This window comes from Nicotiana tabacum, chromosome 18 (assembly GCF_000715075.1).
Source record: "Nicotiana tabacum cultivar K326 chromosome 18, ASM71507v2, whole genome shotgun sequence".
In the NCBI taxonomy this organism is placed as follows: domain Eukaryota; kingdom Viridiplantae; phylum Streptophyta; class Magnoliopsida; order Solanales; family Solanaceae; genus Nicotiana; species Nicotiana tabacum.
This window is the reverse complement of record NC_134097.1, coordinates 132,760,058-132,774,622: the sequence shown is the minus strand read 5'-3', so window position 1 is coordinate 132,774,622 and position 14,565 is coordinate 132,760,058. Positions and strand designations below refer to the sequence as shown.

Sequence of the window (14,565 nt, the reverse complement as noted above, 5' to 3'; positions counted from 1 at the left end):
AGAACTTATGTTTTTTCTTGGACTACAAATTCAACAATCTGAAGAAGGAACGTTTGTGTGACAGACAAAATATACAAAGGAGTTAATCTAGAAGTTTAGTATGAGCAGTGCTAAAGCAATTGCCATGCCTATGAGCCCAGCAACAAGTCTTGACAAGGATGAAAAAGGAAATCCTATTGATGAAACTAAATATCGCGGAATGATTGGCTCTTTGCTTTATTTAACTGCCAGTCGACCAGATATTATATTTAGTATATGTAAATGTGTCAGGTTTAAGTCAGCTCCTAAGGAGTCGCATCTAACTGTAGTAAGGAGAATAATTCATTATCTCATCAGAACTATTTCTTATGGACTATGGTATCCACGTTCTAACAATTTTAAGTTGAAAGGTTTTTCAGATGTTGATCTTGCAGGTGATAAAAAAGACAGAAAAGGCACTAGCGGGACATGCTAATTATTGGAAAAGGATTTAATATCATGTAATAGTAAGAAACAAGGCTCAGTTGTATTATCCATAACAGAGGCAGAATATATTACCAATAGATAATGTTGTGCACAGTTACTATGGATGTCTCATCAACTAGGTGACTATGAATTATTTTTTAAACTTATTCAAATATTTTGTGACAACTCTAGCGTTATATGTCTTTCAAATAATCTTGTGCATCATTCTAGGGCTAAGCATATAGATATCAAACATCATTTCTTTAGAGATCATGTCCTCAAAGGAGATATAGAATTGTCATTTGTTGGCACCACTGATCAATTAGCAGACATTTTTACTAAGCCTTTACTTGAAGATAGATTTTGCTCTCTAAGAGAATTACTTGGTATTATTTCTCTTAATCATAAAATTAGGACCTATGTGTTAGTTTTAATTCTTGTATGTCTAATGTTGTAAAGTTTTTTTTTGTGTAAGTATGCATTAATTTAGCAAATTTGTTTTCCCTCTCTTTCCCATCAACCACAACTTTCAAGAAAGGAAAAGCAATCATCATGACCTTTCACTGACACCCTTTCCTTTCCTGCACTCAACCGTCAAAATCCTGTTCTTTTTAATCCTCTAAACCAGTCTTCTCTGACTTCATTGTTCCTATCTCTCAAGAAACCCTCTTCAAAATTCTTTGAAATCTTTCTCAAATTTTTTCATGGCTAAACACTCCAAGAATTCGTCTGCCTCCACTAGAAAAAGTACTCGTTCCAAGGGAAAATCCTCCTCTCAGCCCCTAGAGCAAGTAGACCTAGGGCCCGACCACTCAGAAGGGTTTTCCTCATCTCAGGCAGAATTATCAGACCATTCTCACCAAATAGGAGAAAAGCCCCTGGAAAAAGGCCTATGGAACATCCCTTTGAATCTCTTACCCCCTAGGAAATCCAAAGTAGACCTCTCGAGTTCTCTTGAGTCCGACCTCAATTTCTGGGATACTCCAAATAGGGATTTCTCTGTTGCTTTGAAAGACAAGCCCATTGCTCATGGCAGAATAGTTTACCTTGACGATATGGAGGCCCTCAATTTCAAGGTAAAAGATCTGTTTGTTTTTCAAGGATGGTCTAAATTCCTCTTTGTACCCCATCCAAAGTCTATGAACCTTTAGTGAGAATATTTAATGCTAATGTTCACTCTAGCAAGCCTGATAAGTTGGAATCCCTAGTTTTAGGAAAACGCATCTTTGATTGTGCCATGTTTGACTCAATTTTTCAGTGTAACTGCTCTTGTTTTTCTATGCTTTTCAAGAATGCTTGTCCTGATGACTTTGAAATCTCTTTTGATCAAGCAAAATGTTGTATTGCTGAGTGTCAATCTCACTTCCTTCCTAACTAGTTAGGTCCTAGTGATGTTAGTTTTGAGACCCGAGTTCTGGACGACATTGTGGCAACTACTCTACTTTCTCATACTGGATCATTCTCGACCTTCTCTCAACGTGATACCTTTCTTGTCTACTGTCTTGTGATCAAACTCAAGGTTAAACTATCTTCATGGGTCATAAATTTCATAATTGAGAGTGCTGATGATCCCACCAGTTTACCCTATGGTATGGCTATCACCCACATTTTGGAAGCCCACAACATCTCTATCTCATAATACCCTTTTGTCTCTGTTTCAAAATCCTACAACTCTCGGGCTTTCGTTAGTATGGGGTATGTGTGTGCTAAGGGTTCCTGGGTGAATAAACAGGAAGGTGAAGTCAAGAATGTTCATCCTGATTCCAAGATCAAAGCCTTTGTTTCCCATCATAGTGTAAGTGATCCTGATCTTATGGAGAAACTAACTGCTATTGACAACAAGTTGATCATCATCAAGGATCTTCTTGCTGCAACTCAATCCATTGTTGGGGACATCCATGCGATCTCCAAGGAGACTAGGTCCGATGTTTCAAAGATGAGAGTTAAAATTTTCAAACTTGGAGAAAATGCAGACAAAGCTTTGAAGGAAACAGGATTGATGGGGTGGCAGTTTCAGCTAATGCTAGCTTGGAACGTCCGAAGGAGGCGATTTGCAACACTCTTACTTATTTCTTAAGGTGTTAATTGTGAAAGTTTCAAACAATTTTTTTTTGATGTTTTGTTGTTTTAGACTGGATAACCAGTCGCTAGATGTTTTTCTAAACTCTGCATGCCTATAATATTTGCCTATGATGTATAATATTGGCCTATAATTAGTATATTTGTATATCCCCTCTTTGCTGATGTCAAAACAGGGGAGAAAGAAGTTTGTACATTGCAGGACAGACTGTTGGAAATGTTGAAGGGAAGTCGACTGAAGCATCTGTTGAAGGGGAGTCACATGTTGAGGGGGAGTCGACTGAAGCACCTATTGAGGGAGAGTCAACTAAAGTATATGCAGCACCTATTGAGGGGGAGTCGACTACAGGAAAATTAACTGTTGTTTATATATTATTTTTTATATATATATTTGTCATCATCAAAAGGGGGGGAGATTGTTAACTATAATTTTCAATGATAAAAAATAATATATCACATTTGGTGCAGGATCACAAGGAATAAAACAAAGGAATCAAGAAGCAATACCAATCAAGAATAGATTAAGGAAACAATTAGCAACGCAAGAAAAGGAATCAATGATTAGCGATGAAAAAGGAAGAAGCAACGGAGATCCGGAAGAAGAATCAATCAGTGATTCTATAATTCTATAAATGATTGATGGAAGCTATTACTGAAAGGTCCCGAAATCAAAGGGAAACGAGATTGCAAAGGGAAGCAGTGAAGACCGATGAAGCCAAAAATTAAGGGATCTAGCGGATACACTTCAAGTAACAAAAAGATATGCCTAGCGGATAAGAAGCTCATCAAGACCACAAATCAAGGAAGATCAACGAAAATCTGACGTTATTCTTAGAAAAAATCAATCTGTGATTCCTTTCAAAGATCAATTCCCGTGGGTTTGCAATCTCTCCAGATTCACGAGTCAAGAAGGCCTCATAAAGTGTATATATACATACGTTCCAGACTTGAAGCGAACATACTTTGAACGAACCATTTTCACTCATTTTGTTCTACTCCAAACAAGCATTGTAGTTCTTATAGATCTGTTGTGTAATTAGTGAGAGAAGAAAAAGAGATAAACATTGGAAAAGCTTTGTAGAGATAAACACTGGAAAAGCTTTGTATCAAAGAAGAGAAAAGTGACATAGAGATTGTTTTGTTGGTGTAAAGCTACATCAACCATTCTGTACGCAAGAAACTTCAATCACTGAAAGAGAACACCCTTGCAACCCAAGGGGACTGGACTAGGATTCACATTGAATCCGAACCAGTATAAAATTCTGGTGTCTTTAATTTCTATACTTTATTTCTGCATTACTATTATCTTGTTTCTATTTCTAGTCGACTAATTGGTAAACTAGTTTACTACTTACGATATATTTTCTAAAACAAGTGGTCTTAGTAAGTTGGACTAAGTAATGAAATCAAGTATGATTACTTTGAATGGTGCATTTCTGTTGACTAACAAGATCATAGTTCTACAATATGCATAGATGAAAATGAAGAGTATAGCAAGCCTCAAATTCAATAAATTATGAACCACTGGTATTATGGTGCATTCATTATAGGTCTTTCTTTCTTTTTTTCTTTCTTTTTTTCTTTCTTTTTTTCTTTTTTATTTTGGGGCAATATATCTCTCCATAGGACAAAAATCATTACAAGTATTTATCTACCCAGCTGGTCGCGCAACTGGTCCATCTTGTGGCTTTCACAATTAATGGATGAGGTGGTGATATGACTAACTCAGAAGAAAGTTATGTAAAAAGCAGCATAAAACCATTTTTACCATCAAATCGATATCGTTCATCTCGTTCATGTTGATGAAGGCTTATTTTGGTTATAAAAAGATTGCTGATTTAGAACACACACTTTATTTTGCATAATCATTAAGCTAACCAACAGCTGCCACTGGAATGGATAAGCCCCAAAAGATATAGGCAAAAGCAAAGCAGAACCAGAACAAACTTAATCCTTCTTTGTGGTTTTTATAGCACAACCAGCCATTGTCGCAATTTAAATGTTCCCTATTTACATGTCTAAGAAGGCAGCACCACATGGTTTTCCCTTTCCCCAGCAAAAACATAAATCTACCACTGAAAATCAAATCTTCATTTAAAGGTCTTTAACTATTGGCACATATGAGAAATCCTACATATGAGTTGATATCAGAACTAATATGTCCATTCTGGTGTCAACCAAAGCGGACAAAGGAAGAAACTTATCATCTTACATGAATCCAAACTAGCTTCATCCATAAATTGAAGGCCCCATATCAACATGGCCAACAGGCAAAAACTTCAGATCCAACTCAACTACTGTTTCCAACCTCTTGTATAAATAATACCCCTTCCATGACCTTTTCATCATCAACCACAAGCATTATCGTTTCAGCCATCAAAGATCAACCACGAACATATTGATTCAGCCGTCAAAGGTCTATAGATATATACCTGCTTTACCTTCTTGTGTTCCAATCTTCCGGAGAAAAGAACGATGGTCAGTGTTAAGAAACTCATAAAGATGGCAAGGAGATGGCAAAAGTTTGCATCCATGCAGAGGAAAAGGATTTCACTTCCAAGAAATCTCAATGATGCAGACAGTTGTAGTACACCTTCAACCTTTATAGCCGGAAAAGGCCAATTTGTAGTGTATACAACTGATCAAAGGTGCTTTGTAATTCCCTTGGCTTATCTGGGAAATGAGGCCATTTTGCAACTTTTAAACATGTCTGAGGAAGAGTTCGGGCTGCCAAGTGGAGGCCCTATTACATTACCTTGTGATTCAGCATTCATGGACTACATCATTTCACTAATAAAGAAAGGTGCAGCTGCTGGAGATATTCACAAAGCATTGCTCCTATCAGTTACTTCATGCTGTTGTTCAACTTCTTCTTTACACCAAGAATGGGGAAACCAGCAGCTTCTTGTTTATTAAGTCATGATGATTATCTTTAGTAAATGATAGATCAAAACAGATTGTATAGCAGATGAAAAGTAGGCAATTGAAAGTGTGTAAATGCAATAGAGATTTTTCTGAATTTAACCAGATTTAGATTTATAGCTTCCAATTTGGTGATTGAGGACTTTTAGATTCTCATCTTGATCTGGCACTATTTACAGAAATACACTTATTTTTTATCCGAATAGTCAACTTTGTCGATCAAGACTTTCAGATATACGAATAATGTCCAAGCAAGTCATGCTGATATGAAATTAACTCAAAAGAGTAAATGAAGTGTAATAGTAGAAGTGCTCCCCTTTAACTGCAGCAAAATCTCATACTTGATAACACTAGATTGAGAAGGAAGCTGCAGATCGCAGCAATCATTTGGAACGTTATAAAAAATTTCAATGGTTGACTGATCATACCTCATACTTACCCCAGCTCCACTTGGATTTTGGTTTCTAGCAACAAATCATTCATATCCAAATGTATAATGATGAACGCCTTCAGGCATTATCTATTTTTAGACAGACACACTGAAACAAAATATTGAAACAAGCTTCCTTCTGTCTATTTTTCTGGTTCTTAGATTGTTGTTATTATCTTTCTGGCCTTTGTGGTTGATATTGCTTGTTTCTAGTGTTGCTTTTCATCTTGTTGAGTCAAGGGTCTATCAGAAACAACATCTCTACCTCCCAAGGGTAGGAGTAAGGCATGCGTATACATTATCCTCCCCAGACCCCACTTGTGGGACTCCACTGAGTTTGTTATTGTTGTTGTTATTGTTCTTATGTATTATATACATTGGTCGACTTAGGAACTTTGTATAATGAGGCAGTTCAATGTACAACCACATAAGGGAGGGGATGAGAGCTGTAAATAATTCTAGTTGCTGCAGCCAATAAAACCAGGAGTAAGGTCACATAAAATATCAGGCACATTGGTCTGAACATTGTAGCACATATTATATTTGCAAACAAAACTGAAGGAGGAACCATGACTATAGACAAAGTTTAATTCTTTTAGTCAATTTTAGTGGAACAAATTTGATCAAATGAAAATGGCTGCAACCCTTTGACAACAGACCCTGGAACTATAAGATTATTTTATTTGTCTAGAAGAGTGAAAAGAAAAGAAAATTTTTGAAAAATTGGATGTGTATTTATAATAAGTAATGTCATAAGACATCCTGAAATTTACTGGTAAAAGATTGGGAAAGGATTTGGTAACCCCAACTAGAACAAAAATACCATATGTAGCACACATGGATTGCCTTCATACTGACTGACAAGCATTTGGTAATGTTGTCAAAAGGCCCTACCTTTTCTCATAACCTTGGGTATTAGCTCTCCTAACTTGTCCAAAAGGATTGAATTTTGACTAATAATGTCTTCTTTCTACCAAAGAGAAGACAGGGAGAAACATATCATTTATGATTCAAACTAGCTTTATCCACAATCTAAATGACCCCATATCAAACATTACCAACAGGCATCACCACATGGTTTTGCCTTTGGTGAATAGTTGCAAAAGCTTCAGCTGCAACTCAAAGCCTATCTAAGGCCTCTAGTATAAATAATCCTCTTTTATGAAACTTCTCATCATCCAAGACAAGCAGTATCAATTTCCTTCAAAGTTTTCAGTTTTATTTAGTTTACTGTCAAACAATGCTAAGCGCTAAGAAACTCATCAAGATGGCCATGAAATGGCACAAGTTTGTGCGCATGCAGAGGAAGAGGATTTCACTTCCAAAAAATGGCAATGATGCAGACAACTGCAGTACAACATCATCATCTATAGTTGAGAAAGGCCATTTTGTAGTGTACACAGCTGATCAAATGCGCTTTGCGATACCATTATCTTATCTGGAAAATGAGGCCATTAGGCAACTTTTGCAAATGTTTGAAGAAGAATTTGGGCTGCCTAGTTGTGGGCCTATTACATTGCCATGTGATTCACTTTTCATGGATCACATCATTTTGTTAATCAAGAAAGGAGCAGCTGCTGGAGAAGTTAACAAAGCATTGCTACTCTCAATCAATTCATGTTGCAGATTAACATCTTTACAACCCCAATGGGAAAATCAGCAGCTACTTGTCTATTGAGCCATTATCAACATCTTTTTTCTTCATATATGATAGCTCAAATAGTTTTGTAGAATAGGCGAAGAGTACATAATTGTAAAGTGCATCATACATATTGAATATATAATCATCAGAAACTTCACTGTTTCAATTTTCATCAATCTGGTGCTACAGTGCAATGCACAACCATAAAACTCTGCTTACCCCAAGCTCACCCCAAGAACATGACTAATTTTTTCCATAGTACAAGCAAATTTTTTGAAACCAACCAAAATCTAATTTCAACTATTCAAGTCCAAGGATGATCAAGATCCTAAATTTTTCCTACTTTTACAGGCAGCTGTGTAGAAGTAAATGTTCTCCCGCTGCTCAATTGCTGTGTATTTACCTCTATTGTTTCCATCAAAACAAACAAAGATGGTGCTTCCATCACGTGCTTTAGGCGTTGTTACTACCTCCTCTCCTTTGAACTGGTTTGTAAAGCACAACTGTAACATATTTTGAACGAAAACGATGTGTTACCCCTAGTGCCACAACTGATCTTGGGGCTTCTCTGTTCTCGATATAGAGATGGTTTAAAACCACATTTTGTGGCAAGGGGAGGGATGCAGATTGATCTCTAGTCGCTTGGTGGTTTAACAAGGTATGGTGCAGATGTGACGGGAGCATTGGCGGTTCCCGCCCTTCATCTTCATTCCCAGGATACACGTTGTTGTAACTTGCATCGGGTGATCTTGGAACTTCGAAACCTATCACAGTGGGTTCATCCTGTCGAGCATAACTTAGAATTAAGGCATAGTTTAAGAAACAGTGATACAATTACTAACAGGAAATTTGCAGCTTACTTGATCTTCACCATATTGATGTGGTTGATTCATGTTTGCTTCAATGAAGAGTAGCACAAACCACCTAAGATGGTCAAAGCTGCACGAGGAGGAATCAATAACCTGAAAAAGGAGAGATTGAATCCTTTAGCTTGAAATGAATCAAGGCCTTAAATTACTAACTATTCAGGTGTCATCCACTCATTAAAGCAAGAGCATATATTTTAAAAGGCTAAATATAATAAGCTTACCAAATGGAAAATAATGATATATACAAATTAGATAAAATACTAAACAGATACTCAAAAAAAAAGATATCCTAAATGGAAACCAAGAAGAATTATGCAGTTCAGATGAACAAAGACATGATACATTATGTTCCTAATTATACATGGCACCTGCAATGGAAGAGAATGACCTTGTTCAATGACGGTTTTAAACTAAGATGGCCGGATTCATGGATTCATGGATTCAAGCAATTCTTTTCTACTATAAAAGCTTCTCAAAAATGTTTAAAACAACATCCTAATCCTATCAAACCTCGATCCAATGAAGGTATTCCCTTGGCAGAAACCTTCATGCAAGATCTATAGAGCTACTCTCCCGAAACATGTCAAGTTCAAATGGACGTCACATGATTGCGACTATGAAGTTACATTGGAGAAAGCGCTTCACTGCTTACAAGAGGTCAAAACTACAGAGTCTCAGCTGCTCTTAATTAATACGAGCACTTGAAACACATTGAATATGAAAGAAAGTATCGACTTCCACTAAAAACGCAGATGCCAATATACCCTAAATGAGTAACCAAGAGAGAGAGAGAGAGATAAAAAGCGTTTCACGGAACGCAACAACACAGGACTAAAATCTCTTAGTATCAATGAGAATAAGAAATAATGGTGCGCGCTAACCTACTTTGTCCTTTAAACAGTTGACCAAGAACCTTCAAGCTGACACACACTTATCCACCAAAGTACCTGCACAGGACTCACATTCTCCTACCTTAAACTCCAATATAGGAAATTTCCTCCAATATAATCAAACTCAATTCTTCCCAATTCGGTCCCACAACCTAGCCAAAAATCAGGTATCAGTGATGGAAGAGCTTTTAATTCTGTCATCACAAAGAACTCCTCCAAGCATAGGCTACAAACTAATCACCCTGCCTCCACTTGATATATGTGCTTAAGCTAAGGGATGGTTTAGTGGTTATGGGTCCAAATCTAAGCCCCATGGTATCAAAATTAGACTCCAGCTCCTTGTGAACAAACTAATCATTCTAATATCTACAGCAAATGAGAAAATTTAGGGAGAAAGAAAGAAAAGGGAAATAGAACAATATGAAATCATACTTTATATCATTAAGAAACCTTAGTGAAATCATTCTACTGAATGATATCTAATACACTACATCCCATTTCAACAAATCAATCGTAAACCTGAAGGTTCTGAAACCACCTCGCTTTCTCTCTACTTGGGGACAAGCTACGGCGGAAAAGAGAAAAAGGGCTTCTTTTATTTTTATTTTGGTTTTCTTTTTTTCTTTTTTCTTTTTTTTTTTGGGGGGGCGGAAGGAGAAACAGAAAATCACATTCTGCATATCAATGAGAAACCACTCTGAAATCATTTTGCTGAACAAATGTAACTATTACTTCCTATTCAAAACTTAAAATCATATAAACTTTCTTTTAACTTTGTCTTGAAAATGGAAAGCATGCGCTTCAATAGCATTCTCCATGTTCTAGAAGCAGAAGAAGGAAACAAATCCAGTGAAAAAGGTAGGCCCCACCTTCAAACTACAATTCACATAAATATCCTCTCTCTCTCTCAGCTACATAATCTGGAAAGCTAATCCACTTAATCAAGGTAGATTACGTCTAGTATACCTCTGGGTTTCCAGTATCCCAACCCAAAGTAGGCATTTCTCACTGCAATATCTTTAGATTAGGTGCAACATCAGTGCAACCCTTGAAAGTGATGTCACGCTCTCAAATAGCAATGTTATACAATCCCAAAATGGAACTTCCTCTACCAACCCGACAATTATAAGTTTGACCGAAAATATGAAAAGACCCATCAAACTTTCGGCATGCATTGAATATTTATAATGTACATGGTATCTCATATATCAAGAGCCCAAACAATGATGAATGAAACGATCCACAGCAATGAATCACAATCCATGTACAACAATAAAAATTTCTACGTGTATTAAATAATGATATATATGGTATTTCAAACCCAAACAATGATGAAAAACACTCCACAGCAATGAAGGATAATCCATTATCCATGTACGATTATAAAATTGCAAGGGCCTCCATTCTATCTATAATAAATTTTCCATCAAAAGTTGCAATTATGAAATGACTACAAATACCTAATTTATTTGACTCCATCTGGTCTCCATTCTTCTCAAAAGTAAAATAATGATGAGGAAAGGAAGAATTTCTATGAAAATATAACTAATAACAGTAGCTTCCAGTAATTGTGCAAATGAGAAAAGGTTGCCTCTTTATGATCCTTGAAACTTTCCAATTATCATAAGCAGCTAGGCTAAATCATAAAAATGTCTACAAGGTCTCTTCAGGTTTACACGGATAAATTCACAAGTCCAAGTGAGAGAACCCCAGAACTCCCAGAGAGAGAGAGACAGCAAACTATAACTAAACTGCATGAAGAGCATTCTAGTTTAGCATAGCAACATGTATTCTTATGCAGTATTCAGCGAAAGACTCTCACCTCTTGATTGAATTGCCTCTAACCAAGGATTTTTTATCCAATCCAATCAACATATTTCTTGTTAATTCTCTGTGCACGTCATGTCTCCTGATGCCATTTTCATGTTCATAAGATAAAAATTCATCAACTTCACTGAATTAACACTAAGTAGGTCTGATTTCCAGTTGCAAATAGAGCCCACAGAAATCTTCCAAATTTTCACCGAAAATGCGTATCTTACTGTTGTCCAAGTAAAATTTTGTGTGTTGATCCAAATCTGATGAATGGCATGTCACCATATGGTAGCTATTATTTGTACCTTAGGAAAATGGTTACTATTATTTTATCCTACACTAGTAATGCATGAAAAAAGAAGTTGCAAATATGACCTATTCCATCTCGACTATGATCACATAATGGCTTATAACATGCACATAGATGATTAGATGCTAAGTAGGGTTAAATACATACTGTATAATTTTAAACTATAAGCTTGGAATAACAAAACCTATATATATATATATATTGCACACGTACACATGCAAGTACACAAGCTATACTTAATCCGTACTCTTAGTCCCACTGCTTCCCATTCAAAAGAAATTCCAAATAGGCAAGCTATTTAAACTTCAGCAATATCCCAAATATTCTCAAATCATTTAAAATATGTGAAAAAATCTAGCTTGGCATTGAGCCGTAGCCGTAGTATTGTTGATAAACAATCTCAAAGAGCTGCCAAAGATCCATCGTGACAACTCAACTAAATATTTCTGATAACTGATGTCAAATTGTTAGAATTATCCATAAACAAGCTTGTCCTAATAAAGTTGCAAGCTTTAACTATTGGTTTAGCCCTTCCACTCCACCCAAGCAACCTCATCCCTCTTCCAACCCATCTCCATAAACAACAACAACAATAACAACATACCCAGTGTAATCCCACATCGTGGGTTCTGGGGATAGTAGTATGTATGTATGCAAACCTTATCCCTACCCTTGTGGGGGTAGAGAGGTTGTTTCCAATAGACCTTCAGCTCAAGGAAAGCATAAACACAACAATAACAAAAAGGAATTCGGTAATGTATTAAGCATGAAAAGAAACAGTAACAAAAGCAAAATAGTAAAATGACCCAAGAGAAAGAAACAATATGAAGTACTCTGAAATCCAAAAATAAGAAAACACGAGACAAATAAACCAAAATCTTAACAACTACTACACCTCGACACCAAGCAAGTTGGGTTTGGCTATATGAATCCTCCCAAACTAAGTAGTTCCATTTAAGCTTATCTTAGACCCATACTACATTATGCCTGTGTGTGCTTGCTCACATTGCCAATCTCAAGCCTAGGTAAAGGAGGAGGGTTGCGATAGGTTACGCACTCTCACCCCTCCCCTCACCCAAAAAGAAACCAACCCTAAAAGTACCCCAAAAAAGAAAATATTTGATGACATAAATCATGAAAAAGTTCTAGCAAACAAAACCAATAAAGTAGGGGATCTATACAATCTACATGCATTTATTATAAAGATAATTAAGATTCTACAAACATATATTAACCAAACCAACAGGGAACTACAACAATAAACAATTCATGAACCACAATATAAGTTCCAAAATCTACACTAACCTAATTCAATTGTGCTATGGCTCTTCAATCATACGCTGCAGACCCACAAAACTATCTGCACAAAAACAAATACTGAAAACCCAATAAAATTAAAACTTCACTCCACCAAAAAAATCTGAAAAACTACAAGAACTAGAAAACTAAAAACCCAAATTGATCAACAAAAGGGAGAGCAGAAAAAGATCAAGAATTTGGTAAAAATAAGTTCTTTCAACAAAAAAAAAAAACTCCACAAAAATTAGGCAAAGAAGTATATAAAAATAAAAAATCAGTTTACATAGAATAAAAGAATAATCATGGAAGCTAAAAGCAAAAGAATTTTACCTGAGAATGGCCAGGAAAAAAGGGTAGGGGCCGGGGGGGGGGGGGGGATGTTTGAAAATGAAAAAGAAATAAAAACTAACTAAAGAGTCTTTACAGCTTATGAAAGAAGTTTAAGGAAAATGAGAATCTCACCTAGAAGATTCCGCCGTAGAATCTAAAGAATCGATTTTAGAAATTACATGAATTTTATTTGAGGAAATAAGGTAACTCTACTCTCTCATGTGTTCAAATTGTTATAAAATAAAGACTTTAAAGTAAAGAAATCAAAGATAAGTAGAGAGACATAAAGATTTATTATTCAACTTCAAATTCATTTACATAATGAACTGAAATCTCTTTTATCTATAGAAGAAAAAAAGTTGATGTGTAAGTTGCTACTGCAAGCTGCTGTGTAAGCGATTTGTAAGTTGCTTGTAAGCTGCTACTGCAAGCTGCTGTGTAAGCTTCTTGTAAGTTGCTTGTAAGCTGCTACAGTACCAGATATAGATAATCTTCTGTCGGGGGTAATATTTATCCATAACGGAGTACCGAAATGATAAGCTTCTTCAGGAAGCTTATTTACAACGGAGTACTAAATGAACATCCATAATATAATATCTATTTATAACACTCCCCCTTGGATGTTCATTAAAAGATAATGTGCCTCATTAATACCTTACTAGAAAAACCCCGTGGAAAAAAATCCTAGTGAAGGAAAAAGAGTACACATATTTAGTAATACGCATTGCTAGGTGTCTCATTAAAAACCTTATAAGGAAAACCCCGTGGGAAAAAACCTTAGCAAGAAAAAACGAGTGCATCGCGTATTTTACTCCCCTTGATGAAAACCTTGTTTCAAATATTCGAGTCTCCGCATTCCAATCTTGTATATCATCTTCTCAAAATTTGAATTTGTAGAGAATATTATCCACCACTATTTCAGATCGATTTAAATTAATCTCATCAAACGAAGAAGCTGCTACAAGTCATTTCATTGAGTTGCTTGCAACCTGCCGGCATCAGCTGCTTGTATAAAACTTCAGTGGAGTACTAAATGGATAATAAAACCTTACCAGGAAAAATTCAGTGGGAAAAAACCCGAGCAAGGGAAAAATAGTACAGTGCAGAGACTTGGGTATATCTGGACCAAGAAGTTCATCATTCTCTTCTGGAGGTAAGAACGGATCCTTAATCCGTGTAGGAGAAGAACTATATCTTGCTAGTAAATTAACAGAAAATGCTATGTCAGGCCTTGTAGCACTAGCAAGATACATTAATGCACCAATTGCACTGAGATAGGGTACTTCGGGACCAATGAGTTCCTCGTCCTCTTCTGGAGGTCGTAACAAATCCTTATCCACTTCAAGTGATCGAACAACTATTTTGTACTCAATGGGCGCTTTGTCCATGTAAAAGCGTTTTAAGACCCTTTCTGCATAGGCAGATTGATGGATAAAGATCATGTCCGCTAAATGTACAATTTGCAGACCAAGACAAAAATTTGTCTCATCAAGATCTTTCTTAAGATATTCAATTGTCTTTTGGAGCTCTTCTGG

At 36.2% G+C, this 14,565-nt stretch overlaps 3 protein-coding genes across 7 annotated transcripts; 2 read left to right on the top strand and 1 right to left on the bottom strand.

The window, feature by feature from the left end:
• Window positions 1-4,910: 4,910 nt before the first annotated feature.
• On the top strand, window positions 4,911-5,960 carry LOC142172836 (auxin-responsive protein SAUR66-like). The gene has a single exon (XM_075236509.1). The coding sequence runs from the start codon at window positions 4,999-5,001 to the stop codon at window positions 5,437-5,439; it is 441 nt and encodes a 146-aa protein (XP_075092610.1). The 5' UTR covers window positions 4,911-4,998; the 3' UTR covers window positions 5,440-5,960.
• Window positions 5,961-7,142: 1,182 nt separating this feature from the next.
• LOC107800673 (auxin-responsive protein SAUR68-like) lies at window positions 7,143-7,553 on the top strand. The gene has a single exon (XM_016623897.2). The coding sequence runs from the start codon at window positions 7,143-7,145 to the stop codon at window positions 7,551-7,553; it is 411 nt and encodes a 136-aa protein (XP_016479383.2).
• A 70-nt stretch (window positions 7,554-7,623) lies between these two features.
• On the bottom strand, window positions 7,624-13,091 carry LOC142172979 (SNF1-related protein kinase regulatory subunit beta-3-like). 5 transcript variants are annotated; one of them, XM_075237298.1, is made up of 5 exons: window positions 13,031-13,063; window positions 12,707-12,778; window positions 11,099-11,185; window positions 8,378-8,479; window positions 7,624-8,300 (listed from the first exon to the last, which is right to left on the bottom strand). In XM_075237298.1, exons 4-5 carry the CDS (start codon window positions 8,408-8,410, stop codon window positions 7,971-7,973), a joined length of 363 nt encoding a protein of 120 aa, XP_075093399.1. In that variant the 5' UTR covers window positions 8,411-8,479; window positions 11,099-11,185; window positions 12,707-12,778; window positions 13,031-13,063; the 3' UTR covers window positions 7,624-7,970. The 5 variants fall into 5 exon arrangements, with proteins under 5 accessions (XP_075093399.1, XP_075093396.1, XP_075093398.1 ...); XM_075237295.1 differs by lacking the exon at window positions 11,099-11,185 and having other exon boundaries at window positions 13,031-13,091; XM_075237297.1 differs by lacking the exon at window positions 11,099-11,185 and having other exon boundaries at window positions 12,707-12,761; window positions 13,031-13,068.
• Between the last annotated feature and the right edge of the window lie 1,474 nt (window positions 13,092-14,565).

What these genes read in the sequence shown, in the direction of transcription:
- LOC107800673 (XM_016623897.2), top strand. Translation starts at nt 7,143, where the DNA reads ATGGCCATGAAATGGCACAAGTTTGTGCGCATGCAGAGGAAGAGGATT.
- LOC142172836 (XM_075236509.1), top strand. Translation starts at nt 4,999, where the DNA reads ATGGTCAGTGTTAAGAAACTCATAAAGATGGCAAGGAGATGGCAAAAG.
- LOC142172979 (XM_075237295.1), bottom strand. Translation starts at nt 8,410, where the DNA reads ATGAATCAACCACATCAATATGGTGAAGATCAA. An exon ending in ATCAATATGGTGAAGATCAA is followed by an intron (nt 8,301 to 8,377) that starts GTAAGCTGCAAA and finishes TATGCTCGACAG; the next exon opens with GATGAACCCACTGTGATAGG.